The following is a 27,173-nucleotide window of genomic DNA, read 5'->3' as shown; positions in this document are numbered from 1 at the left end:
TGCAAAGGGAGTGCCTGGCCAGATCGCGGACAGTAGGAGTATCACAGACACTGGGACCCTGTGTAGTTTATTAGTTTATGACTATAAAAACTCAGAAACGGTGCCATCATTTTAAAAAGCTTACCTCCCTTTTGTTACACTCACTCCTGAGGCTGCAAACCGATGCAATCTGCACTTTCCCCGTTTCTACCAGCCGTGATCAGTGCAGATTTATCAACTAAAAGTTTAGTTGTACAGATTTCCTGCAGCGACCCAGTTTCCCAGTTGGGCTTTCCTAAAGGGCAAAAATGTTTCCCCCTCACCAGAGAAGAAACCCAGCACCAACTCTGTCTTCGGTGTCAGGCACTAGAGCAAAACTCTCAGTTTTGCTTCGAAGTAACACTGTCCTGAATCCAAGCCGAGCTATGCATCACTTTCGCATACCTTTGCATCCCTTACTGCCCCAAGCTTTTACACTGTCATTTATCAACAAAGCAATTACATCCGAGTTAATAACCACTTAGCAAAAAAAGGAAAGGAACATTAATTAAACCAACATGACGCCAAGGCTTGTTCTTCTTCACTGACCGTTGCACGGCTGGCAAAAGCACAAAAAAGAGGATTGTCACGACAGTCAGAAAATAAATTGGCAGGAAAAATTCTCCTGCATTCTTCTTGTGTCAAATCCACACACACAGAGTCTTCCGATGGAGGAGGGAAAAAAAAAAACAAGAGGTAGCGAGAGTGAGAAAGGCTAAACCGGGCACTTAGGAACCGAATATAAGCTCAATCAGCATGTGTCTGGGGAAAAGAGCCACTTCCACGGGCGTGCACAAGCAGTGCGCTGCCACCTGCTCGGGGACAGGAGGGCACTTGCCCACAAGCCCGCGTGGAAGCCGCCTCCACGGGGTCCCCGCTGCCCCCCGGGCCCGCTCGGTGCGCCCCGACCCCCGCTGCCCTCCAGCCCCGCCGTAGCGCAGCGCCCGCCCGGCCCGGGGGAAGCCCCAGAGTCCCCGATTCCCACAGATCGGCACGGAGTGTGTATGGTGGGGGAAACTGAATTGGGATGGGGTTCGGCGGGAGCCTGACCGTCCAGCGCCAGCATGGATGGGAAGTCCTTGCAGTTGGAGACACCAGTGGAATCGGTCACGCAGGTTTTCCAGAGGTTGGCCCAGAAGGTGGCGGTGGTGATGACCGTGCCGTCGATGGTGGACACCTTCCAGTAGTCGGTGGGCAGCGTGGAGGATACCAGCACCCAACCCGAGATGGTCAGCAGGAAGGCGATGATCTCCGCCGACGTGCTCGCCATGGGCCCGGCAGCAGGCAGCGGGTGGACGGACGGGCGTGCAGGCGGCGCGGCGCCGCGGCGGCGGCAGCCCGGCAGCGGCGGCAGGAGTCCCGGCAGCGGCGGAGTCCCGGCGGCGGCAGCGGGCGGAGCGGGACGGTGGCGGCCGCCCTGGGCTGCGCAGCCCAATCAGCAGAGGCAGCTCCCCGCGCCCCCGGGGCCGCCCCCGCCCCGCCCGTCCCCCGCGGAGCCTGCCCGGGGTCCCCCCGGCCCCAGCGAGGCGGGGAGCGGGGCGCTGCCCCCCGGGGCGGACCCCAGCCCTGCGGCACGGCGTGGGGAGCGGGGCGATCCCCCGGCGCAGCAATAAAAAACAGACCTGAAAAAAAACCCCAACGAACGGCGGCACGACCTACAATTAGGCTTTAACTTCTCCTTCCCCTGCAGGTGAGCCCGGCAGGGCATGGGACAGGGTGGCAGCGACTTGATAGGTGCTGGAGACATTCAGGTCCAGGCTGGACCGGGCTCTGAGCAACATGATCTAGTTGAAGATGTCCCTGCTCTTTGCAGGGGGGTTGGACTAGGTGACCTTTGGAGGTCCCTTCCAACCCGAACTATTCTATGATTCCTTTGCATTTTTCTCAGTAGTTTCAGGTTTGCATCTCTTTCTCCATGCAGACATCCTTCTGCATCTCAAAAACAGCCCTACCAGGGTGGTAGTTTCAAGCAAGGCTTATAGAATGGAGTTATACCAACCATATTGAGCACTCCATATTCATGCAAGGAGGTAAGCTTTTAAAATATGTGGCAAGGTTTTTTAATCCTCTGAATTTCAGCTGGCCTCCTGTTATTATCCAGCCACAGATGATACAGCTTTTAATAGCTGGTTTTGCAATGTGAGGTGATGAACTTCGGATTTTCTACCTCAGTCTTAATGCACTGGCATCCGATCCTGCAGCTCACAGGGGTAAAGTTATCCACTGCGGCTTGTTCTCTTGTCTGAAGCTGTTTACTTTCCACATGAGTAGTATATTTGCCGTTGATGTGGAAAGTACACTGCCGGTCTTTACTTTCCTCCTATTTATTTCAAAACTATTGTTACATTTTCTAAACCTTTTTGCCAGATGGGCAATCACTGAAGGATAAGTAGCCACATTTACATCATTATTCTTATGATGAATGCTCTTTGGTTTTGCTGTGTGGACACAAACCCGGATGTAATCACATTATAGATATTTAAAAAAAAAAAAAAAAAGCTAGAGTTGGGTGTACCTTTGGATGTGTGTCAGAATTCAATGGGAACAAGCTATTTGTTAATCAGTTAATGCCCCAGCATGATAAAATGGGGTCCACAGACATGTTTGCTGATGCATTGGCTCTCTGCCCGCTCTCTGCCTCCTTGGTACCCTCCAGCTTGCAGGTGACGCACAGAGGCACTGGCAGGGAAGAGGGAGAAGGGAAAGCAGCGGTAGGCATGTTTGCACAGCAGCATTGAGCATGGAGTCTGCAACAGCTCCTGTTCAGCCTCTGTGCCAAGATCTCCTCTCAGGAGAGAAAAGAGAGAGAAAGGACCTGGATGTGGGTGAGTAACCGATGAGGGGATTGGACTGGATGATCTTTTGAGGTCCCTTCCAATCCCTAACATTCTGTGATTCTGTGACCTGCACTCTGCTGTGGTGTCAGGCTGTAGCCAGAACTCACTTAAGGACACAGGGAAGTGCTTCTGGGTCAAGCAATAGGGGCATGACCGTAGATCTAAGTCTCATCTACATGGCATTCTGACCTATTTATTGTAGGACATGGCAGCAGAAAGGAAAAAAAAAAAAAAGAGTTTCAAGTGTTTTCCCCCATCATAGCACTTTCAGGTCTTGCAGACTGGGTTTCTCTTGGTGGTGGAAAGCTAGGTCAATCCAAGCAGCTATCAGCTGGGATCTAATCCAATCTGAGGTAGGAGACTTGAGTCCAAGCCTAGGTCATCATGTTTACTTGATGCAGGAAACTCACCTATTCTTTTGTTGATAATGTCAATTTGGTTGGTGTAAAGCTTATTGAATCCCAGGGGCTAGTCTCTAGGCAAATTTTGGCCAGGGCGCATCAGAAGGTTACAATGTGCTGCCACGCTATAACCAGAAGGCTGGAACGAGTGTTGAAGGACAGAAGCGCTGCCTGGGGACTGCTACGTCTGAGTCTGAGCCCTGGGGAAGAAGAGGAAGAGGAAGAGAAGCTTCCTGACAAGCATAAGCACCCCTTCCCAGAGGGGTTGTGGAAGGGGCAGGCTGAGTGGATAACACTGCTGAAGGTGGGTAACTCTACTGAAGCTGCTGTGGGCTCCAGCTGCGATCTCCAACAACCAATTCTGCTGTCCCAGTCCAGCAGAGTTGGACTTTGGTTGCAATATGGAATGTGGGTCCATGTCCCTCTGGCAGGCACCGATCTACCACCAGTGACTTCAGAGGGAGCCCTATGCAGGTGGCTTAAGATAAACAAAGTTAACTCCACCTCAAACCTACTCTCCCCATGAGCAAAGACTCTTCAAGCAGGGCTAATTTATATGTTTATTCCTTTGTAAACACCTTTTTATCCAGAATTACATAAGATGGACTCGGAGTATGCAAGAACCAGACTCACTTCAGCTTCAGGGAAAGGCTTCTCTTTTCTGCTCCTGACACTGCTGCTTCTAGGGACATTTATGTTACTAGTCCAGTTTTTAGTCTTTCTCATGTAAAAATCCAGAGGTTGAGCTTGTTGTCTCTTCTGTGGTGTAAACCCAAAATGACATTGTGCATGGCTGAGTGTTCAGGTTGAGGGGTAAGGGAAGCTGCAAGAGATGCCCTTCCTCTGTGATATTTTCTTTGTGTTGGCTGGGATCTGCAGGGATTAGATGTTGGAAAACATTCATCTGTGAGGCTATGTTTCTCCCTTTATTACATTTTCAGCTTTGTTCTCTTGTGCAACTGCAAATTCTTCCATCATGACCGTAACTCACGTGTCTTCCAGCTTCCAGTTTTCCAGAAAACAATGGTCTCTTTTCTCTCCATTGCTGTGCTGGGAACTTGATATCCATATGAAGACACGCATATAACTCCCTTCAACCCCTGTCTTCCTGCCACCATAGCTCCCTCCAGCTTTGCCTTTGCTTACTTGGCTATCTTAGCTATGTTTAACTTGTGTAATGGAGTGAAAGACTTGGCCTTTGCTTTGTTTCTTGTTCCTGTGTTTTGGGACAAGCTATGCCTTGAGAATTTTGTTGAAGCTCCTCAGACTGTTGTGGGACTGATTCCTGGTATTTTCTGTACATAAACTGATTGGACCATTGCACAGTTTTGTGCTGGGTCATTTGAATGAAGCTGGATTTATTCCCTCAGCCTGGAAAAGAAAGGTGCTCATATCTTTTTGTAAGAAAACCAGCCCTTGTGTTCCATTATTTTGTGGCAAATCTCATTGGCTCTTGGGCATAAAAATTGTGTTTTGAGGGGAATTTAAGTGTTTAGAACAGAATAGAATAGAATATCTGAGTCGGAAGGGACCTACAGTGATCACCTAGTCCAACTGTCTGACCACTTCAGGGCTGACCGAAAGTTAAAGCACATTGTTAAGGGCATTGTCCAAAGGCTTCTTAAACACTGACAGGTTTGGGGCATCAACTACCTCTCTAGGAAGCCTGTTCCGGTGTTTGACCATCCTCTTGGTAAAGAAATGCTTCCTAATGTCCAGTCTAAACCTTCCCCTGGCACAGCTTTGAGCCATTCCCACATGTTCTATCACTGGATCCCAGGAAGAAGAAATCAGCACCTCCCCCTTCATTTGTGAATCCATGTTGCCTGTGCCTGATGTTTGCACCGTTCTTTAAATGTCATTTAGCAGTACCCAGTAGAAGCTTCTCCACAGTTTTCCCAGGAACTGGGGTTAGACTAACAGGTCTGTAGCTTCCCAGGTCTTCCCTCACACCTTTTTTGCAGGTTACAGTAACATTGGCTAGCTTCCAGTCAGCAGAAACCTCCCCAGACTCCCAAGATTTTTAAACTACATATATTTTACAAATCAGAATGGAATGTCATTCAATAGTTGGATTTTTACAATGTACAAAAATTTATTGCACTCCTGTGTACAGAAGTCCTTCAGAACTGGCTTTGCTCCCAAGTTTGAAATACAGGATATTATTTTAGCTCTTGCAGGATCAAAATTACAAGCAATCCCAAGTTAAACACTGGATGACAACAGCATTTGTTCTTCAGCCAGGATAAGCAGGCTAGGGTCGTCATGCCTTTGTCCTAGAGTAATTTTTCTTGTAATTTTACCATGCACAGGTTGGGCAACTTGAGACTCTTTCCTGGCTCTGCCGTGTTGTGATTTCCAGGGTGCCTAGAGCACTCGTGCAAAAGAAAAAAACAAAAAACCCAACTTTATTTTTCTAAGGCTGAAGGACAACTTCCTTGTTTGCTAGGGTTTCAGTGAGAATTTGAATATTGAAAAGGTAAGGCAGACATGCAGGGGATATAGACAGGCTTCTAAATGCATCATCACCTGGACAAAGTTGGGTCTTCTGTCAGTGATAGTTCTGAGGAGTACACCTCAAATTGGCATACGCATTAGAGGAGATTAACACGACTGTAAAATGAGGAGGTTTGCATGGTGTTCTGCATTAGGAAGAACAAAAAGTGCCACCTAAAAAGTGAGCAACCAGATCATCTTCTCCAAAAGAGAGCAGACAAAGGAATGTTTCTGTGTTGCCTAAAAACAGTCCATCAGAGTGAGAACATCAGTTAATGATCAGCAGTCCTTGCTGGTGTCGCTACTGTTGTTTTTCTTAAGCTATAAGAAATTGAATTAAATTACTGCATGTTTTTTGTAAACTGCTAGGACAAAAAATTATTTTAAGATATGCATTATGTCCATATGTTATGTAACAAAAAGTAGAAAATTTAATAGGAAGTGATAACTCAGCTTTCAACTTGCATTCCATAAGCCAATAAACTTTCCTCTCTCTCATTCTGTGCAGCACGTTCGGACACTGCAGACTTTTGTTTCTTGACACTGAGATTAATACATTATTTCTTTTTTTAATTTTTTTCAGCTCGGCTTAATTTCGTTGAAAAAAGGCCTGTGTTGTTCCCTGAAAGTTTGTAATACAATGCTTTTAAAAATAGATATAACCTGTTTAACAAACTAAGCAGGAAATGTGAAGAAGTGCATCTCCTACTTTACTAGAGGTGCATTCCACCCGGCCAAGAGCACAGGTGCAGCTCTTGTCATTCAGAAGTGGCCTCCACATCAAATTATGTTTTGCTAAACTCAGGTAGATTGCAGTGTTGAGAAACTTTCAGGCTGATTTTTAGAATATATGGCCCTATATAAAGTGGTTTACAAAGTGTTTGCAAAATAAAAGAATATGGTATCTAATGGAATTTAAAAGGATTTAATCGAGGTGGGAGGCAGATAGGCAAATGTCTTTCTGAAGCAGCCAGAGTTCAGAAGCGATCCTTGCCATGAGCCATAAAGATGAAGAGGTCGAGTCCTGACCGATGGCTGAGCTGCAGGCCAGGGCTGAGATCACAGTGTTCCCAGAGCGGGAACACTTTCCCGCCCCGTGTGTCCTCTGCCCTCATCGTGTGCCACAGCTGGTCTCTGCCATTTCCTGAGCGCTTGGTGGATCTGGGCATGAGAAGTCTGTCATCTTTTACAGATACCAAGGTAGCTCCCAGTCAGAGGACTTGGAGAAGCTGGAGTTGACCCAAAAAAGCAACAGGACAAGGGGCATGAGTTGCAACATGGGAAATTCCTGTTAGGTATTAGGAAAAAATTGTTTTCCATGAGGATGGTCAAGCCCTGGCTGCCTAGAGAGGCTGTTGGATGTCCCTCTGTGGGGCTGTTCAAGACCTCACCAGACATGGCCCTGAACAAGCCCAACTGATCAGGTGTGTTTTGGACTAGGCAGCCTCTGGAGGTCCTGAATTATTCTGCTACCCTCCGATTTTGTTACCTCACTGGAGCAAATAGAGTAGCACTGGGACGCGTTTGGCTTATTATAGCTCTAAGTGGTGCACCAGTGCAACTAATGATTACATATTATGTATTACATTCAGAACATAATGGCAGGTCATTCCTAATACCCTGTTATTTAGCCCACGTGCTGAAATATTTTCAGAGATCTGTGTATTTCAGTTCATAGCAGCAGTACATTTAACGACTTTTCCAGCTGTTTACACAGAGGGAAATATTTCATAGAATCATTTCACTTGGAAGAGACCCTCAAGATCATCGAGTTCAACCATAACCTAACTCTAGCACTAAACCATGTCCCTAAGAATCTCGTCTACAGGCCTCCAGGGATAGCGACTCCACCACTTCCCTGGGCAGCCTGTTCCAATGCCTGACAACCCTTTCCATGAAGAATTTTTTGCTAATGTGCAATCTAAACCTCCCCTGGCACAACTTGAGGCCATTTCCTCTTGTCCTATCACTTGTTACTTGGGAGAAGAGACCAACCCCCTCCATGCTGCAACCTCCTTTCAGGTAGTTGCAGACAGCGATAAGGTCTCCTCTCAGCCTCCTTTTCTCCAGGCCAAACAGCCCCAGTTCCCTCAGCTGCTCCTCATCAGACTTGTGCTTCAGTGGTCATCCTTTTTTTTTTTTTGAGGATGCCTCTGGGTATGCTAAAGAAAACCCAAGGCGGGGAGCATGGCATGGAGGCCTTTAGCTCTGCCAGTGAAATACCCTTCCTGAGGCAGCAGGGTAGGGATGAGGAGGAGAGAGGAGATGCTGCAAAAGATGATGAGCATGTGCTTCAGCTAAAGGGGGTGGTAGCGACTGGAGGCAATGGTGGAGGAGATGACACAGTGTGAGGTGACTGGCAAGCATAGCAAAGGTCCTGGCAGGGGTAGAAATGAGCCATGGGAGATCATGGGCGAGGGGTGATTATTCACACTGTGCTCTTTGTACTTAGCCCTGGTTAGGTACAGCCTAGCCCTCAACCCAAATTTATCCCAATTTGCAGCTGGGAGGAAGGGGAGAGAGGTGAAGGTGAGAGTCAGCCTTATACCTTCTCAGCAGTATCTCTGTCTGCAAGGAAACTCTTCCCCTGCCCTCATCTGGTTCCTCTCCCTGATTCCCACAGTGGACCCATATTTATGCAGAGAAGGGTTGTGCCACAAAGAGAGTGTTGTGGTTTACCGTTTTTGGCCCCGCTGTTTGTCAGGCACCAGTTGTCCTGGCCAGTGGCGTAGAAAGATTTCATTTAACCGAGAGCGTGAAAACCACAATCTGGAGCAAAGCAGATTCTGTAGCGTGACTTAATCTGAGAGTAAACGGGCTGGGATCAAAAAAGGTCACGGTGACAAAGCAGAGTTAAAAGCTGACTTGGATCAACATGTTCAGCAACTCAGAAACAAAGGGAATAAGGAAATAATATGTGACTTTTTTCGATCAATACAGATTAAAAAAAATTGATAAACCAGGTTGAAATTAATGTGCATTTGCTCCATCAGCAATACTGCTTCTTTTGATCCTACTGGTTTGATTTGTTTTCTGAAGTGGTGTATTTGATATAGAAGCGATAGCCAGACTGATCTGACACAAGTGGGTAAAACCCTCCAGTAAAAAGGGGGGGGCTGCCTACAGGCGCAGAAGCTCTTGGATAAAGAGGACAGGTTTAAAATAAAATGTAAAGGTGCTGAGCTTAAGGAATCACAAATACAACTGACAGTAATGAGGTCTGAGGAGAAAAAAACACCTTAAAAACATAAATGCCAATGAGAGCCTGCGTGTGCTGGGGTACATGCTCTGGTTCCCCCTGTCTTCCCATCCTCCGAGAGCACTGCCTTATCAAAAAATCAAATGGATCAAATGTACTCAGAAGTTTTTTAGTGTACCAAGCTGGGCTTTGGCTCATTTTGTGTGCAATTTTTGTGCAGTACAGGGTCTTCCTATTCCTGGGTGCAATGTCGTGACCACAAGCTGACTCTCAAGAAAACACTCTGATAGTGCCTACTGCATGCAGTGAAATCGTGTATTGCCTAGGAGAAAATTCATTTGGACTGCTTATTTTTGCTGGGTCTCAGTCCAGAGTAGCCAACAAGACATTCACCAAGAGCAGGACACAATGTGCTTTACCTGTTCTTTTAATGCTTTCACATTCCCACACTGAAAATATTTTTCTTTCGTTATGGTGCAGCAGTTCTACCTTACCATTGTCCTTGCAAAGAAATAAAGTGTTTTCCACTGATAATAGAGATGCAGGTATGCACCACATTCTTCTGTTTTCCTCTTTGTTCGAGTTTCTTTTCACAGCTGTCTATTTATTTCTGTGGCTCATTTAGGTGTTCATTCTAGCTTTTTAATTCATTATAGCTGCAAGCCAGGTGAAAAAAGGCAGAATCACTTTCGAGAATTTAGCGTTAAAACTACCTAAAGTCTTTTTTTCTTGTCAGAAATGCATTTCAACTTTTAGAAAAGGAGATATTCTTAAACTATTTTGACTTATGTCCAGTTTGTAAGGAAAGTTTGCAGCACTGAATTATGCCTCATGCACACAGTCAATGTTTCTGGGTTTGATGGTGAGGCTTTCATGTGGATTTAAATATTGCACTGCACTTTTTTCAGTATGCAAAGTTGTACAGTGGGGGAAAATGGGATAATGAAGCAATGTGTTTACTTGGTGCCAGCTCTGGGAACATTTAGTTTCTTTTTTTGTTTGTTTCTTTCTTTCCCCCTATCCCCACTCTCTTTCTGGTGTAATTATCTTACGTGTTATGTGTAGGTAGGAATCAGAAAACCTTCCAAAAGTGAATTCACAGATTTCAAATGTCTCCATGTGACAAAGTGGTGGCTTTTGACTGTAAACTGTTAGACAAATGCCAACAAAATAAAAATGCCAGTGGATGTGAGGTTGGAGACACCAGTGCTTATTGCAGTGGCTACCCTGTGTTTTTCTACAGGATGGTGCATTACTGACAAAAATGACTTTTGGTGATGTCTGAGGATGAAGAGTTTGTTGGGAAAGACGGCCCAGAGCCTTTTTTTCATGCAGTATTCTGGGAAGTGTTAACTTTTCTATGTATATACGGGAAAAACCTGATTTGGTAAGAGAGAGTTAGGACATAACCCAGTATGCAGAAGTCACAGTTTTGCTGCATCCATTAAAGAACCTGATACAAATGTCAAAATTCAGCTGGAGGAAGCATTTCTGTTATTGCTAGATATACTGTTAATGCAAAATACTGTACTTGAGTATGAAATGCAAGATGTAATCATGCATTAAATTAATTTCCCAGTCATAAATCCCGACATCTCCCCTCCAGTCCCATTAAATACAGGGCATCTCTGGAAGATGTGCAGATTTATCAGAGGAATTTCCTTGCCTGTAAAGGAAACTTAGAAAGACTGCCTTAGGTGTAGGCATCGGCTGGTCAGTGGTGGGGCACGTTTAGAGCCTTGTGGAGCTGTGGTCCTGTGCTGGTCGTTGTCCTCACCGGGCACTTTCTGGTGACACGTCACATGCCCTGAGCTGTGAAAATATTGATTATGGTATCATGTGCCTGAAACAGTTTCAGTTTTCCTCCCATCCCAAACAGGAGCTAGCCTCAAGCTGGGATCCTTGTCAAGCCAGTGTAATGCCCTGGAGGTTCCTCCAAGCTCTTTTGCTGCCTGTACTTTGCAGGAGGTTTTTCCCACCTCTGCCACAGCTGTTTTCCAGCTCTGGAAACCCCAGTTCTGGGCACCTCTGCAGGCTGAGGTTTGCTTAAGTGTGATCCAAGCTGCAAGTCCCTGTCTCCTGCCTGCAGGGTCTCTCAGCAGAGCCCCATAGCAGCTCTGTTTCAAGCCACTGCTTCTGGGGGGACTCTGGCTGAAGGTCACCAACCTCAGGCAGGCATCACACCCCAAATTTGACCAGAGAAATGAAAGAAATGATGGTTTTGAAGGTTGAGTTTATAGTACAGAAAGGAAAAGCCATGATTAAAACAAAGGGAAAAATAAATCCTCCCCTGTGTTCAACAGAAGTTACTTCTCATATTTTTCTAGTAAGCCTCACTCCTGGAGCACTGACCAAACAGCCTCCATTTGCCCACTCCACAGCCCACTATTGTCCTGGGCTCTTCCAGGCCTCCTACCCAAAGGCACACACTGGCTGCTGGCTCTCATCCTGCCAAGTCACTCAGCAAACGGCCATCCCCAAGTTTTTAGCCCAAATCCCTGTGTCCCTCTCATGCCTCTAACAGTGGCTCCCACAGGCAAGCGTCTCCTGCAAGCAGAACCTGACCGGTTGCCCGGTGAACCTCACAGGTGCCGGCACATTTCTTGGCGTTTGGCAGGGACCAGCGACATCTTTGGACGCAGGCCTAGCAGCTGACAGGCTCTTTGCCCGGCTGCATTTCAGCGATTAACCTACTACCTCTGTCTGTCAGCTTAGGGGTTTCTACACCACACCAGAAAGACAGGAAGGTTAAAGATTTGCTTGGACTGTCTGGGGTTGGTATGATGCCCCAAGAGTGGGCGTCCGTCTAGATATTCAGCCACCACGTGGTCAGAGCAATATGGACAGCTGTAAATAGAACCCATTACAGCTCATATTGCAGACCTTGCGTTCCAAACAAGGCTTAGAGAATCCAAGGGGCTGTGTTTTCCAAGGCAGGACTGTAAGAGGCCAGTCTCCTCTTTGTGCTGCTCCTGAGCTCAATCCCTTTTCTCCAAGACATTTCTCAGCACACCAATGTCTGTTGGCTTGTGAGAAGGGCCCCTGCCAAGCTCTTCAGGCGTGGAGTAGATCATTCCCTTCTCATTTTTGAAGTCTCATGGTTAATTTCTAATGAGAAGTGCCTTTGAACTTCTGAACTTTAAACTCCGTGGAGTGAGCCCTCCCTTGAGTACATCAAAACCTGTAGCTGCACTTAGGGGAACGATTCATGCTACATAGTCATCATGCTGAGAAATTATCCATAGTCCTTTACATGGCACATGCATCACTGAATATATTAATATACATGAGTAAATTAAAAAAAGTCATTAGTCTAGGATGTGCATCCCTGAAAACAGAATTTGGTCTGCAGAATATCAAATGAACTGAAACACCAGTCACTGATCTTTTACAAAGAAAATCTCTCACTTCTTAGAACAAAGCAAACAAGCATACTCTCATATATATGTATTTGTATATATTGAAAGAATGTGATACTAAGATTTTTTTATATCCTTGCCTTGTATAATGTCTAAGAATAGGAGAGATGAAGCTTTTATCATAACTGCTATTTCCTTGATATAGGAGCAAAATTATTACCCACAAATACCACCAACCACAGTTTGATCTTTTCTTAGCAAAATTGAATGCCTACATGGCTCAATAAGTAAGCATTACCACTACAAACTGATGAAGCCAATTCATAAAACAGCAAGAGAGAAAGAAAGATTTGGGATAAATAGAGGAGACTAGAGTAACTGCACCGCTTCTTAGCAGATAAAAATGTTCTATTCCCTTTCATTACAGAAATCTACAACTAGGGACCACAAATGGTGTCTGATCACAGGGCTTCTCTTTGTTCACAGAATTTCTTCTGCATTAGATATTCCTGCATATTACTACCCACCACCTGTGTATCCCTAGGATTTTTTTGTTACTAGAAGTGGGATGGGCATAACAATTCATTAGCCTCATCAGGAATTATCTAGATTTACTTGCAAAACAGAGAGGTACTTCCTTCATAGTTTTGCTTTAAAAACCCCGTCCTAAAAATGCCCATCACAACATTAATTTCATTAAGATTTTGCTTTTCATACTTTATTTTTTCTCTTCTACACTATTTGTGTTCTTGACACAAAGAACTTGTTTTAGTGTGTTTAATCCACTAGAGAAGATTCCCCAAATGTTGTGAAGTTGTGAATCACAGGTTGTTACCTTTCATCTGCTCCACTCAAATGGCAGGTTATGATGCGGTATGACATTCTGACTTGGTTTGTTTGTGCAACAGCTGGGATTTTTGTAAGGGGGAAGTAAGGTGCTTGAGTAATCTTGATTTGTTTTCAATAGGGTTGCAGTAGCCTTGAACGAAGACGTGTTTCTGAGGTCCTTTCCCTGTTGGTTTCCAGCATTTGATGCTGATTTCACTTTTTTCTTTTATGACAGCAGTCATGCTTGGCTAGATAAGCTATCTCAAGCCCTTCCTGATACTCAGGTGGACAATAAAGAGAGTGTTCAGCATTTCTGTGGATATCCTCTGTAGTGTTACAGTGCTGTATTTTTCACTTTAGTGTCTCATTGCTTTTAGTGACTTCAGCTGTCCAAATATATTTGTAAGCTTAGGAGTACTTAGAGCTTTGATGGTCACTCTGTATAATCACTTTCTCATCAGGGGGATTTGGGAGTAATTTGTAGTCATCAGCAGAGCTTGCCAGATTTTGTATTAAAAGGATGAAGTTGCCAACTCATGTAAATTTGCTGTAGTCTTATTCTGCCTAGTGTCTTCCTTCAGAGCAGCCAGCTGTTGGTTTGCACAGTTATTTCTGGACTTATGGTCCTATTTGAATGATTTCTGCTCATGTCCAACTCACTAAATAGTTCATATCCAAAGCCAATTGCCAATGGTTCTTTCTTCATTATGAGCCTGATGCTGATGGGTTTTATTATTATTTTCGAAGAAGTGAGGGATCAACACTTATATAAGAGGCAAGTCAGTGAAGGATTTACCTTGTTAATATCAGACTATTTTCATGTAGGTGTGAAGCAGCGGTGAATGCTGTTTCTCCAGCTCCCAAATCCTTTTCTGATGCCCGTTTCAGGAAGGATCTCTAAATAGTGATAGCGAGGGTTGACCTTGCCTTATGTATTAGCATGCTTATGAATTTCTCTTAGACTTACTTTAGTTGCTTCTTAAACTAAGACAATATTACTACGTAAATATTAGCTATTGCTGTTTGCTGTGAGCAGGGGTGACGTTAAAATGCATTTGTGCCTGGGAAGCAATCTTCAAATGGAAAACCCCAGGGAAATGTAAAATCCTCCCCACCTCTGTAGGCTGAGACAACAGGAGGGCACGCTGTGTAACCTCACCGTTTGGCTGGACCACGGCTGGAAATATAATGCTTGTTTGGCACCTGAGTATGCGGAGACACCTTAACAGAAGTGGTTTTGTGCATTGACTGCTGCATATATGCTTAAGGGGCAGGGTTGCTGAAAGCAGCTCTGAAAGCAACTCTTTGTGAATACATAAATCACAGAAGCACTGTGTTTGAAGATTGTATCATATTCAGCAAAGGTGATACAATCTACACAGCATGTATATCTCCAAAATGAACGACTTTTTTGAATAATGATCCACACTTGTTCATTTTCATGTGAGCAATGATGAGGAAGGCTCAGCAGGAAGGGCTTACTTCAAGCTTTCAACCCTTCCTAAAGATCCGCCAGCCTGTGAAGTTTAAAGAGCACTGACAAAGGCCATGTGAAATGGTAACAGGGATTGATGACACATGAATAACCAGAGTGATAGATCTGTGTGACAGCTGGCATAAGTAACAGTGTGGTCTAACCGCAGTGATGCTCGTTTTCCTCTCCCTTCCCTTGCCAGCCATTTTCATCATGACTTCTTTAGCGTCTTGGCAAGGGGTCCTTCATCCCTCTCTCTATTTCAACATTGATAACAGCCCCACAAATTAAGTAATCAGAACTTTCCATAAGTTCACTTAAATTCACAATGAATATGATGTAATATGACAACTGGTGTCTGGCAATAGGCACAGTATGGGTAGCCCTGTCCCAGACTGCCACTGCAAAGCATTACCTGGCAAATGCAAGAGGTGGGATTCTCTTTTAGATATCCAATGTGCAGATATCCATATCTGGGCTAGTCTCCCTTTTCGCTATGTAAAATAGGTCAGGTGAATCCTACCCCAGGTATGGGATTCAATTCCAGATTGTTGACACCTAGATTTTGGCGTTAGTTGTAGGTGTCTACATGTTGGGTGGATGTCCAGGCTCCACAGTGGTCATCAGAGCTACAGGCAATACAGTCAAAGGAGTCTGGAGAGCTACTCAGCTGATCAAATACAGGGTGAAATGGGATGAACTGTGTCCTTGAAATGCCTGTTCTCTTTTTCTGTTCTGTAAAAGGAACCAAGACTGACAGACTCATATGTAGTCATCTATATTGTAAATGTCACAGGATGGGAGTTTTACAAATGGAGAGAGAAACAGTCTGAAAAGTTTTCAGCGCACACAAATACAGGCTGGAAGCAACGTAGTTATTTTGTATTGCTGGAGATAAATCTTGCGCCCTCTTCTGGAAAAAAATGTTTGGCACATTGATGTAATAAAAGATATATAAAGACATCTATACAGTGAAGTCTTCATCTTTCTCCTAGAGCAGACTTGGCACAATGAACAGCTTGTTAGATGCTGAATGTTCCTTCAGTTCTGATCACCTAGAAACACTGGTACATAATGGCTCCTGAATTGTGACTCTATCTGCTGATGAAGTTAATAACTAGACTGTAGTCTCTTGTGAAATGACTTTGACTGAATACACCGAAGCTCCATGAAAACAGAGTTTAAAAAAAATAAAAAAAAGTCTTTTGGTATCTGTTCTCCTGGAAAACCCAGAACAGAAAATGACCCAACAAGTCTGAACTTGATCTCAACTGTGGCAGTTTTACAGCGACATCACTCAATTAGCATCTACACTGTTAAGATTTATGCAGCTCTGAGTTCATTATCAGATCCTATATCCAGTCACAGGAAAGTAAACAACAATTATTATTTCACTTGTAAGAATAAATGACACTTTTCAGGGCTATATCACACACCTTATCTCCCTGAACAAGCTGAAATGTGGCAGTTGGATAATGCAAACGAAAGAAATGGTTGGACCTAGCAAGTCTGGGAAGAATGGTAATTTTGACTATCAAAAAAGAGAGCTACCAGTTTGCCCACTTATGTGGTAGGTTAAAGGCCTGAAACTTGAAACATGTATGAAAAGGAACATGAGAAGAGTATGGAGAGCTTTCCAGATGGGATCTGCACATTTATGTCTCTGAGTGATTTTGTTCAATTTGGTTGAATGACAACGCCTCTTCTAAACTTCTCATTTAAACATGGTTAACTAAACCAGAACAAGCAGTTGCCAAAGTTCCCCATCTGTGTGAACTCAGCAGAAGTTTTTGCAGGGTACCTGCAAAACTACTCTTTATACCTTTTACAGACAAATAGTGCGTATTAACCCCATCTTTGGCAGAGTCATAGCCAACAGTCTGAAAAGGGTCACTAGAATGACCATCTCTCTGTAGTCAGTTTGAGCTTCAGAAAGAAAAGAAGCTTTGCCAGGGAGAAGAAATGAGATCTGTCTTTCAGGCCAGTCCTTTTCTCCAGCCTGGATAAGGCAGGATCAAGTCAGAGACCAGTCTGTTAGCTCTGCTTTGCTGAGCTGTTAGGTGTCAGCTTTGCTAAATGTCCTTGAGAAAGGATGCGAGGGGAAACAGTGACAGAGGACAAGGAAATGGCTGAGATACTAAATGCCTTCCTTCTCTCTGTCTTTAATAGTCAGACCAGTTATGCTCCAGGTACCCAGCCCACTGAGCTGGAAAACAGGGATGGGGAGCAGAATGAAGCCCCAATAATCCAAGTGGAAATGGTGAGTGACCTGCTACACCACTTAGACACACAAGTCTATGGGGCCAGGTGAGGTCCACCCAAGGGTACTGAGGCGATCACCAAGCCACTTTCCATTATTCATCAGCAGTCCTGGCTAACTGGGAAGGTCCCAGTTGACTGGAAATTGGCAAATATGATGCCCATCTACAGGAAGGGCCCGGTCTCTGCAAATTGGTGGTGGGTCCCACCTCCTGCCAACCTGAATGGCACTTCAGCTTCCTGCACTCCTGCTGATCTTGGACCTGAATGTATTTTGCTACTAGGACCTTGGCAATGGGGCACCTAGGCTTTCCAAGGATGGGAAAAATCTATTTTTGGGAACTGAATTTCCTGTGAGTTCCCAAACTGTACATTGTGATGCAGGAATAAGTCTTTTCACACTTCAATATTCTGTAAGAGCAACACAGGAGCATGGGGATGTAGAAGCTCAAACAGAAGTGATAGGTGAAAAAAGGGAGAAAGCAGAAGAGCAAAGCTTCTGTGGACCCAGGAGATGTAGAAATGGGTGGCACTTCAGAACATGTTGCCCGTAGGCAGGGAAAAAACAGGCATGAGAAGTAAGAGCAAGCCCTAAGGAAGGATCTCTCAGCACTTATGAGTGATCTGGTACAAAGCTAGGAAAGCACAGCAAAATTAAATATATGGTTATTTTGTAAGAAAAACTCACTCTCCACCTAATAGGGCTGTGAATATGGAGGAATCCATGATGAATCCAAAATACATGAACCATGGGTCTCACCTATGAGCCACAAGCCTGAGCCACCTACTTCTTTTGGATGGGATTTGTCCCTCTTAAATTAACTGTCTAAAATTTAAGGATTTAGCCTAAACCACTGACTCTAAGCTCCATATCTAGTGGTTGGACACCTCCAGAGGGTGATCTATCCTGTTGAGCTCATACAAATTGCCCTGTGGGGACACCTGTCTGTTTTCACTTGTTGTGGAAGGAATTTGAAGAGTATTATTTTGGACATCCACTTTAGACTGCTAAAATTGATGAGGTGAGTCCCACCTCCTAAGCACTGCTCAGCTCAAGAGGTTGTGCTGTTGAAATGAATGACTGTGCCCCTGGAAGAGTAGCTTTCTGGGCTGATAATAAACTGCACGTACTGCCCACAGTTTGGTGCCTGTCTGCACCATCTCCTGCCTGTGGACAGACCCCATGGTCACACTTGTGAAGGATTTCTCTCCTCTTAGATGATTTCTGCTCCAGATGTGGTTGGATGAGCCTGGCTGTCGACTAATAAGGTATAGACACAACTAAAAAACACCTGCTTTCAGCATAACAAGTGGGTTGGCTTTTATGCATGTGAAAGTGTATGTCTTCAAATTACAGTGGAATCAAGGTATTGTGCTGCAGATGGCTTGAATGCAGTGAAAAGGTCACATCAGGAAAGGGGAAGGAGGACACCTTTGTTCATTGCCTTCCCAGGAGCTGCTGGTATTTATGTAATTCACCGGCTGCGCGTGCCCTGGCTGCAGCTTTTGAAGCATCTTTCTCTGCTCAGGCAGACAGCAGGTGGGATCAGTGGGCAACACAGTCAACCTCACAGCAGGAATCCCTCCCATCTGCTTTTCAGGGGTAAGGAGCAGGGACGCTACGTTTCCTCCACATCTGCTCCTGAGGGAAAAGGATGTGTCCGACCAGTACCTCGGGAAATACAACATTCGCATTTACTGTGTTATTTATGATAGGGTGAAGTTTCACTCTGTGTTGCAAGTCATCTGGAATGTGTTTGCCTTGGCATGTCCTCTTACTGCCCTCGGTTGAGTTATGGCCATCTCTTCAGATATCTATTAATGTAGATCTTGTTCATCAAGTCATTCACTGCCTCTGGAAGGAAGACATGGGAGGCTGCTGCCACTCTGGTCCCTGGTACCGAGTCCTTCTGGTGCTCCATGGGAGGTGAAGGGGGGAAACAAGGGAGGGCTTTACCACTTGCTGCTTGGAAAACTGGGATCTGATTAACATCTACCTCTAAGGTGCCCACTGGGAGTAACTCTGGACATGTTCTTGCCACTTGTTAAGAGAGTTCTACATTTTTTGGTGTGGAATGGGAGGAGTTGATGGGAGATTTTGAGACAAATGTATTCTGTGTAAAGTGAACTGGTTTTGGTTTTTTGTTTTTTTGTTTTTTTTTTTTTAAATTTTCATCGCTGTTCAGTGTGGTGGTAGGGAAGCTCCAGTATGAATGGTTTTGTCCTAAAAATAATGCTTTTCCCAGGTAAGGTCTACTGCTGCGAACTTCGCCATGTGAGTAAGCTTGGATTTTTAATGAGTGCTTGTTGGTCAAGCCATCATGATGGCTTCAGCTAAGTTACCTGACTTCACAGCATCTCTTCTGGGGAGAATGGCTTTTCACCTGCTTCATTTCTTACCTGAAGTCCTTTGCTACATTTTTACTTTTCTGTCATCACTTTTGTTTTTCTTGCGTATTTATTTTTTTCTCCAATTACAGCCCTTAGCCAAGAATATGGATCACTCCTTCCTTCTGTACTGGCTTGTTCAACTTTACCCCACCTAGTTACTCTTTATTTTTTCTCTTTCAGACACCTCAGCTGTGTCCGTGTTATGTTGAAGAATTTCAGATATTACAGGGCAAACTGTATGTCCCCTATGATAGTGCACCTTATATTACTTACTTATATTACTACTGCTCTTGAGGATTCATTTGTCTTAGCTGCACTGTAACTGTAAAATGACTGCAAGAGTTTTCTGGACATGGGCAGCACACTGCTTCCCAGGTGGGAGACATGCCTTAGTTCTTGCAGGGGAGAGAACTGTGTATGTGGGAGATGTTCAGCTGCTTTCTGCCTGCCATTGTAAAAAGCTGAGTTGGCCTGGTATTGTTTTTTTCCACTTGCTCATTTTCCCCTATATGTTTATCTGATCCTCTCAGCAGTACTTTGTAAATGCTACTTTTATTATTTGAAATTGGTGAATGGGTTTGCTTGACCTCCCAAGCATCAGTTCACCAGGTATTATTACATTTCAGCGTTTCAGCAGAATTAAAAGTAAATCATAGTACGTGACCTGGTTGGTGGTCATTTTGAGCACATGAAAGCATTTGTTTTCTTCATACCATATAACTTTGTTTCTCACATCTGAGCCTTGCAGTATCTGAAACACAAATCTATTTGAAACACAAATCTATTTGAAACACAATCCTATTTGAAACACAATCCTATTTGAAACACAACCCTATATATTTTCTCAATTGCTTTTGTATTTATTTATTTCTTTATTTATTTGTAATTAGTAGATCTTTCCCTCAACTGCCCCAAACCTCCTGAACTCTGTCTAGGATTTGACATCTACCAGACAATGCATAACAGGCTGGACTTCAAGATCTACAAGAATCTCATGTTTAAACTTCCCAGCACTAGTGCATGGAGCTTCTCCTGCCTTCTGCTTAGCTCTTTGAATGGGTGGTCTCTGTGGGGACCAGGGGGAACAAGGCAAAGTTGCGGAGAAACGCGTGTGTTAAATGCCTGAACTTCAAATTTGGGGCAGTGTTACAGATTAATTTCTCTAACCTTGAGCATTTTCATGGAGGTACTTCTGTAAGGAATATTTCAACCTTTCTCTAAACTCAAACTTTTTCACCGAGTGATGGAGGGGAGTCCCACTATCAGAATAATATTTGTGGCTTTGCTATCTAAACGGCTTAGCCGAGGCAAGGGTCTTGGTGGCCCTGACTTGGTATTGCTTCAGCAGTTCTCAACTGAGGCATTTGTTGTGATACTTTGGGTAACTCATCTAGTATCAACTGCTCCTAAGTTAACGAAACTGTACCTCTATGAACTTTCTTCTGGGAACGTAACACACAGACGTTACAGCCGGTGCTTTCAGATTATGGATGGAAAATGATCTGCACAGGCAGCTACAGAAGGTACACAGGTACCAAATGACCATTACAAATAGCACACACTGACCATCTGCCAGTGTCACAGAGAGGTAGCTAAACCTCCCTTTTGAGAGGTGGGCAACCTCACTCCAGGACGAAGCACTGCTGAAGAAACTTGCACTGTTAAGATGTGTCTCATCTAGCCCAGCTGGAGCAGACTAAAATTTCAGGGGTAGTTTACGCTGATTCTCTAGGCTGTCTTACAGGCAAGACGGAGACAACAGATGGGGAGGGACATCATATACAAAAATAGTTGTCTGAGATAGGTGGGGTGAGTTCCCTCTTTTTTTCTCTTGACAGTAGGGAGAGAAAGAATCAGTTATTTAATTATTATTGTTCTCCCTGCACCAACTTTTTGGACATTAGAGGTTTTTAATTTTCAGCTTTGACAACCTGATACATCCAATCATACAGTATTTGAAAGAAGGTAGCATCTTTTTCTTCATGTTTGCAGGATAATGTTCTACCTGGCTGGGGAGAGATGGGATTAGTTATTTGTACTTTCTTCACACCAAAGTGAACAAGAAATCTCTGATCTGCTAATCTTCAGTGACCTTGAGGTCTGTCATGTATCTTTGAGAACTGTTTTCCCCTAAGTCAGCCATACTCTGAACAGTGCTTTTTAACAAACCTAAATACTAACCTGTTTATCTCATTATTATCTCATTATTCCACTGCACTGAGCTACTGTGGTAGGCAGCTTTGGTTCTGTAAGTGGTAAGAACTTACTTGGTTTATATAACTTCTTTCTATAAACAACTTCTTGGTAGAAGATTTGTCTTATATCCTTTCCCTTTCTAACATCTCTTTGTGCCCCCATCACCTGCCAAAGAACATAATATTTTCTGTAAATAATACTTAACTGTATTCAGGATATCTCATTTTACTGTATATTGTTCTCTGTTCTCATAGAAGTGTCTCACAGAGGTTTGGACTCTGCAGATACTCCGGACACAGGTCTTGCAAAACTGGTTATGTCTAATGTTTTGTACATGTTCCAAAACACCTTTGGCAATATCTGCTCTCTCACCTATTTTAACAATTTCTCATTTATTAAGTTTGAATGTTCTGTTGCTTGCATGAGCTTTATATTTTTGTGCTGATCTTGAAAAGTGCGAGGCATGTGGCAGAGCTCTCGTTAACAGCAGGAGTAAAGCACAGAGGACTGGAGGGCTGGCTGCATGGATGTATAAAGCAAAGATGAGCAGTCTTAAGAAATGCTGAACCCGGATTCAAAATCAGCTTGAAGAACAAAGGAAGTGCACCCTCAGAAAACAGTAGCTCAGGATTCAGATCTAGTTCAAAGTACCTGAAACACCTAGGTGGCTTAATTTTTTATTTGTTCTGTCTGCTTTGAAGAGGGTGAAGATCTGCAGAGGATTTTCTTTGCAATACCTTTGTGACCAGTATCTTCAGTAGGTCCCTAGTAGCAATGGCTTTGCTGTTAACCGAGTGTTGTGTGAGCTGCGAGTCAGGTTGGCTGGCTGCTGTGAACGTTGTGTTCATGCACAGGTTCGGTAATCCCCTAAAGGTATAAGAATTAAAGGCTGCCTCCATGTAGCTGAAGGCACTCCTGGAAAATCAGATGGTGCTCTCAAGCCAAATTTCCAGGGTGGTTTATATGCACCCACTAGCTATTGCTGAAGCAAATTGTCCAGGATCTCATTGTATGCTGTTTGGTTTGGATCTCTTCCAGATCCTAAGTGACAGCTCTAAGACATAATTATGAGTTTTAAGGTAGACTTTTTTTCAGTGTTTTTATGTAATGAAAATGAATATAAGGTTTTCACATCCCAGTATAGCATGTTGGCATGTGTGGGAGAAGGTGTTGCCTGCTGGTAAAGCCAATTTGTGGAGCCTGCTGTCCTCAGAATTACATCCCAGTTTACGTTTTGGCCAAATTAATGAGTTATCTCCAAAAGAGATCCTGGAAGTGAACTAAATGAAATAGTGTGGACAATGATGGTGAGGACATTGAAGGGTTTGGTGAAGACCCAGTGGCCGTGGGGTCAAATCTTCACCTGGAGACTTCAGTCTCTAAGAACAGGACCCCAAACAGCTGGAAGCCACCTGGAATCACTATGTTGCATCTGGAGGAGGGTAAAACACAAATAAGGAGCCCATGTAGGGGAAAGGGACCTGGGGGTCCTGGTGGACAACAGGATGACCATGAGCCAGCACTGTGCCCTTGTGGCCAGGAAGGCCAATGGCATCCTCGGGTGTATTACAAGGGGGGTGGTTAATAGGTCGAGAGAGGTTCTCCTTCCCCTCTGCTCCGCCCTGGTGAGACGCCGTCTAGAATATTGTGTCCAGTTCTGGGCACCTCAGTTCAAGAAGGACAGGGAACTGCTGGAGAGGGTCCAGCGTAGGGCAACAAAGATGATTAAGGGAGTGGAGCATCTCCCTTATGAGGAAAGGCTGAGGGAGCTGGGTCTCTTTAGTTTGGAGAAGAGGAAACTGAGGGGTGACCTTATTAATGTTTCTAAATATATAAAGGGTGAGTGCCACGAGGATGGAGCCAGGCTCTTCTCGGTGGCAAACAATGATAGGACAAGGGGTAATGGGTACAAACTGGAACACAAGAGGTTCCACTTAAATTTGAGAAAAAACTTCTTCTCAGTGAGGGTGACAGAGCACTGGAACAGGTTGTCCAGGGGGGTTGTGGAGTCTCCTTCCCTGGAGACATTCAAAACCCGCCTGGACATGTTCCTGTGCGACCTCACCTAGGCGTTCCTGCTCCAGCAGGGGGATTGAACTAGATGATCTTTTGAGGTCCCTTCCAATCCCAAACATACTGTGATACTGTGATACTGCTGCTTCCTTATGTCAGAGCAGGATGTAGCTCTGCCAGATTTAGCTTAAATATTTACCCCGAATTTGTCATGCAGATTCTTATAGTTTTCAGAGAGATAAGAAGGCGATCCCATAGGATGATTCCTTCTCTGGTTAGGGCACTTACAGTAGACAAAACAACTAAGGAGCAATGCAGGTACTTAAGCATATGTGGCTTGTGCCATTCTAATTGCCCTAATGTATCCTCCAGTGCCCTGACTGCAGGATGTGGGTCTACTCTATCATATTTGCCAGGCCTGTGGAAAGACTCAGATATTTTAAGGGCTTTTAAAATGGCCTATGTTTAAATACCTCAGTTGTTCCATTGACTCTAAGTTAGACGAGCCCTTCTCTCAGACCCTGGTTTATCCGATTCAATTCAGGAGTAGAACTGCTGTGTGCTCCCCCTGCAGAGAGGACTGGAGAGATGTACTCAATTTGCCTAAAATCTGATCCCCTCACCTCCAGAGATACCTATACAGTGCTGAAAATGAGCCTAAATGCTGCTTGACAATGTTTATTACTCAGATTACAAGTATGCTTACAGATTATCCTATTTCTCACGGTCTACTCAAATAAAAAGCAGGTAAACTTTAAACGCCTCATTTTTTTAAATGTTTTCTTAACTGAGAAGAGAAAATGACCAACTTCTCAGTGTGCTTCTCCAACCTGGGCTTCTCTTTATCCTCTGAGTGTAGTGAGAGTGCAACAGCTCAGTTAAAGGTCTCGATTTCATGGCTGAGCCTCTCAGCTGAAGGAGCAATTCACCTTTTGAGATAAAACACAGTCTGCCCAAACTCCGCTACACCAGGAAGTTCCTTAGCTGGAATCACGTGAAACTGCAGCAATACAAGGTCAAATGCTCCATCATGTTTGGAGAGACTCACCTACTGCTCTGAGCACTGGGTTGGGAGCAAGGATGGACAGATCCCAGTTTCTGCCTGGGACAAGCTAGTGCAGGTTTGAAGTTCACTTTATCGTACAATAACATACTACTTCAAAAGCATGCATGCTTTAGATTCTGTTTTAGATAAATTTTATCATTAAAACCTCTGCTTGCTTATAAACTCTGTGACTTAAATCTTACTTATTTTAAGCTCTCTTACAAGAAGAAGTAACCTATAAAGTATTTATTCCTCTCCTTCATAGAGCTCAAACACCTCTCCAGCTAAGGAATGCCTCTGAGAACTGATTTTGCATAAAGATTTGATTGACATTCAGGGAAATACCATAATTCACTGAATGGCCTTTAGAGGGAAGCAGATCCCAAGAATCTATGGAGAGAGAGGCAAGAATTTTGCAAGATCAGACTGCCAGATCTTGATAACAACACCTAAAGCTGAGATACTTGGCTCGTTCTCTTTGCTCCTGTGTAGTACTAGGTGAGATTTGAATACTCCTCACATTATTCCAGTCTGAAAGGTCTCACAGAGCAAAAGAACCCATGGCTAAATTATCTTAATCTACTCATGTCAGGAGATTTTGCTGCTTTGTCTTCTGGCAAGCCTTCCTTTAGTCTTCAAAAGCTCCCTTGAGAATGGGATTTGGGGATGACAGAGAACCACAGGAGCAGGGAGGGCACTCATCAAGTCTGGAAAGAGGTATTCTCCTGTTTGACATTATAAGGCATGATTTGAAATAAATCTATGACATGAAGCTTCCTGGCTTCTGTCTGTTCTCCTATGAAGGATCAGGGAACAATCTTGTCTGAAAAATACCTGCATAAAGACTCAGAGCCAAAGTCTTCAAGGGTGATTTTTAAATACTGGGCTGTGATATGTGTGGTGGTGTAATTATACCTATTTGAAGCTTTCCTTTTGCACTAAAAGGAATTTTAAAGACAGAGGATTACTTTTAAGATCTTTAAAGATCAGAAGTGGCAGCAAAATCTCTATGGGTAAAGTTCTCTGCCCTTGCTATGCCTTTTTTTCTGTTCGGTGGCACATTGACGGGGCAGTTATTCCCCTGCGGGCGTTCGGCCAGGGCAGCGTGCCTGTGTCCACACTTCTGGCAGACCAGAGCTGTTGTTTTATGGGGAGAAGGCAGATGCCTTATATATAGCCTGGAATGACACAATGAGTTTGAAGCAGTCTTAGAGAAGTTCATGTAGTTTTCAGTATATGCATGCTTCTAGAGAAAGAAGATCCAGGCAAAGAGCTACAGCTTCGAACTTCTAATCGCCAGCTGTACGACTTTATGGCTTGGTTTAGGTCACACCAACTGGCTTTCCCCAAGACATGTCTGCTCTGAAGTGTGCCCTGAGCGGGCCTGAATACCAGCCTGGCCTGGTTTATTTCATGCCATAGTCAGAGCCTTCTCAGGTTCTTGGAGGATTTGTAAATGGAGAAGCTTTGACAAGGACAAACAGGGCCAATTTAAAAAAAAAAAAAAGGCACAGCAAGACGCAAGACCCATCATACACCTAATGTCAATTGTTGGAAATATTTTTGAACAGGTAGGGAAATAAAGTATTTCATAGAATCATAGAATCTTTTTGCTTGGAAGAGACCCTCAGGATCACCAAGTCCAGCCATAATGTAACTCTAGCACTAAACCATGTCCCTAAGAACCTCATCTAAACATCTTTTAGACACCTCCAGGGATGGTGACGCCACCACTTCCCTGGGCAGCCTCTTCCAATGCCTGACAACCCTTTCCATGAAGAATTTTTTCCTAATATCCAATCTAAACCTCTTCTGGTGCAGCTTGAGGCAATTTCCTCTTGTCCTGTCTCTTGTTACTTGGGAGAAGAGACCAAACTCCTTCATGCTACAACCTCCTTTCAGGTAGTTGTAGACAGCAATAAGGTCTCTCCTCAGCCTCCTTTTCTCCAGGCTAAACAGCCCCAGTTCCCTCAGCTGCTCCTCATCAGACTTGTGCTCCAGACCCCTCACCAGCTTCATTGCTCTTCTCTGAACTCTCTGTAGTACCTCAAAGTCTTTTTTATAGTGACGGGCCCAAAGTAAGTACCAAGATAAGTATTTATAAGTACCCATAAGACAGTGAAGGGATGCATAGCAGCCAGTGCAGATGAGTCATATAAAATATCTTTCCTGAAAGAGTAGAGAGCCTCTTGGTTAGGGAGCTGTACTTATATGTTGTATACCTTGAGGTTTTTTACACTCAATAAAAACAATATCAAGTTTGCTGAAATCATCCTAAAGCAGAGACGCCAAACTCCTGCTGAATCATCATCAATGGCTTTCTGTCCACGATGCTCTCATGAGGGGTCTGCATGAATCTGTGCTAAACCTGGTGCTTTTGGGTCCTTTGTTAGCACAGCTAGAAAACAGGATCTCTGTTACCACTAGCGGAGCTACAGCACGGACTATTGAAACCGTGTATGTGTGAACTGAAGTATTCCCAATTCTTTCACGTTATTTGCAAGGTGAATTTTAGACTTGCGCCTATCTCCCCAGCAGCCCCTTGCCCTCTCTGAGTGCAGGTGCTGCCCTGGCCAACACAGGCCATGGTGCTCCCACCTAAGGCTCCTCTGGAGTTCCCAGGCTTACAAAAGGAGGTGCTACCCCCCTTTTAAATG

General features: G+C 44.2%; 1 protein-coding gene across 2 annotated transcripts in view; it reads right to left on the bottom strand.

The window, feature by feature from the left end:
* Window positions 1-27,173, bottom strand: part of CLDN10 (claudin 10) — a 63,143-nt gene that overhangs the window by 14,878 nt on the left and 21,092 nt on the right. The window contains exon 1 of one of the 2 annotated variants that reach the window (XM_065855221.2): window positions 1,069-1,364. The exons of the other annotated variant lie outside the window; for it this stretch is intronic. Coding sequence (XP_065711293.1) covers window positions 1,069-1,288 — 220 coding nt within the window. The 5' untranslated portion in view covers window positions 1,289-1,364. Of the gene's footprint in view, window positions 1-1,068; window positions 1,365-27,173 lie in introns of those variants that run through there. 2 annotated transcript variants of the gene reach the window in all.

This window comes from Patagioenas fasciata, chromosome 1 (genome assembly GCF_037038585.1).
Source record: "Patagioenas fasciata isolate bPatFas1 chromosome 1, bPatFas1.hap1, whole genome shotgun sequence".
In the NCBI taxonomy this organism is placed as follows: domain Eukaryota; kingdom Metazoa; phylum Chordata; class Aves; order Columbiformes; family Columbidae; genus Patagioenas; species Patagioenas fasciata.
Note: the sequence above shows the minus strand (reverse complement) of the source record. Positions and strands in the feature narration are given on the sequence as shown.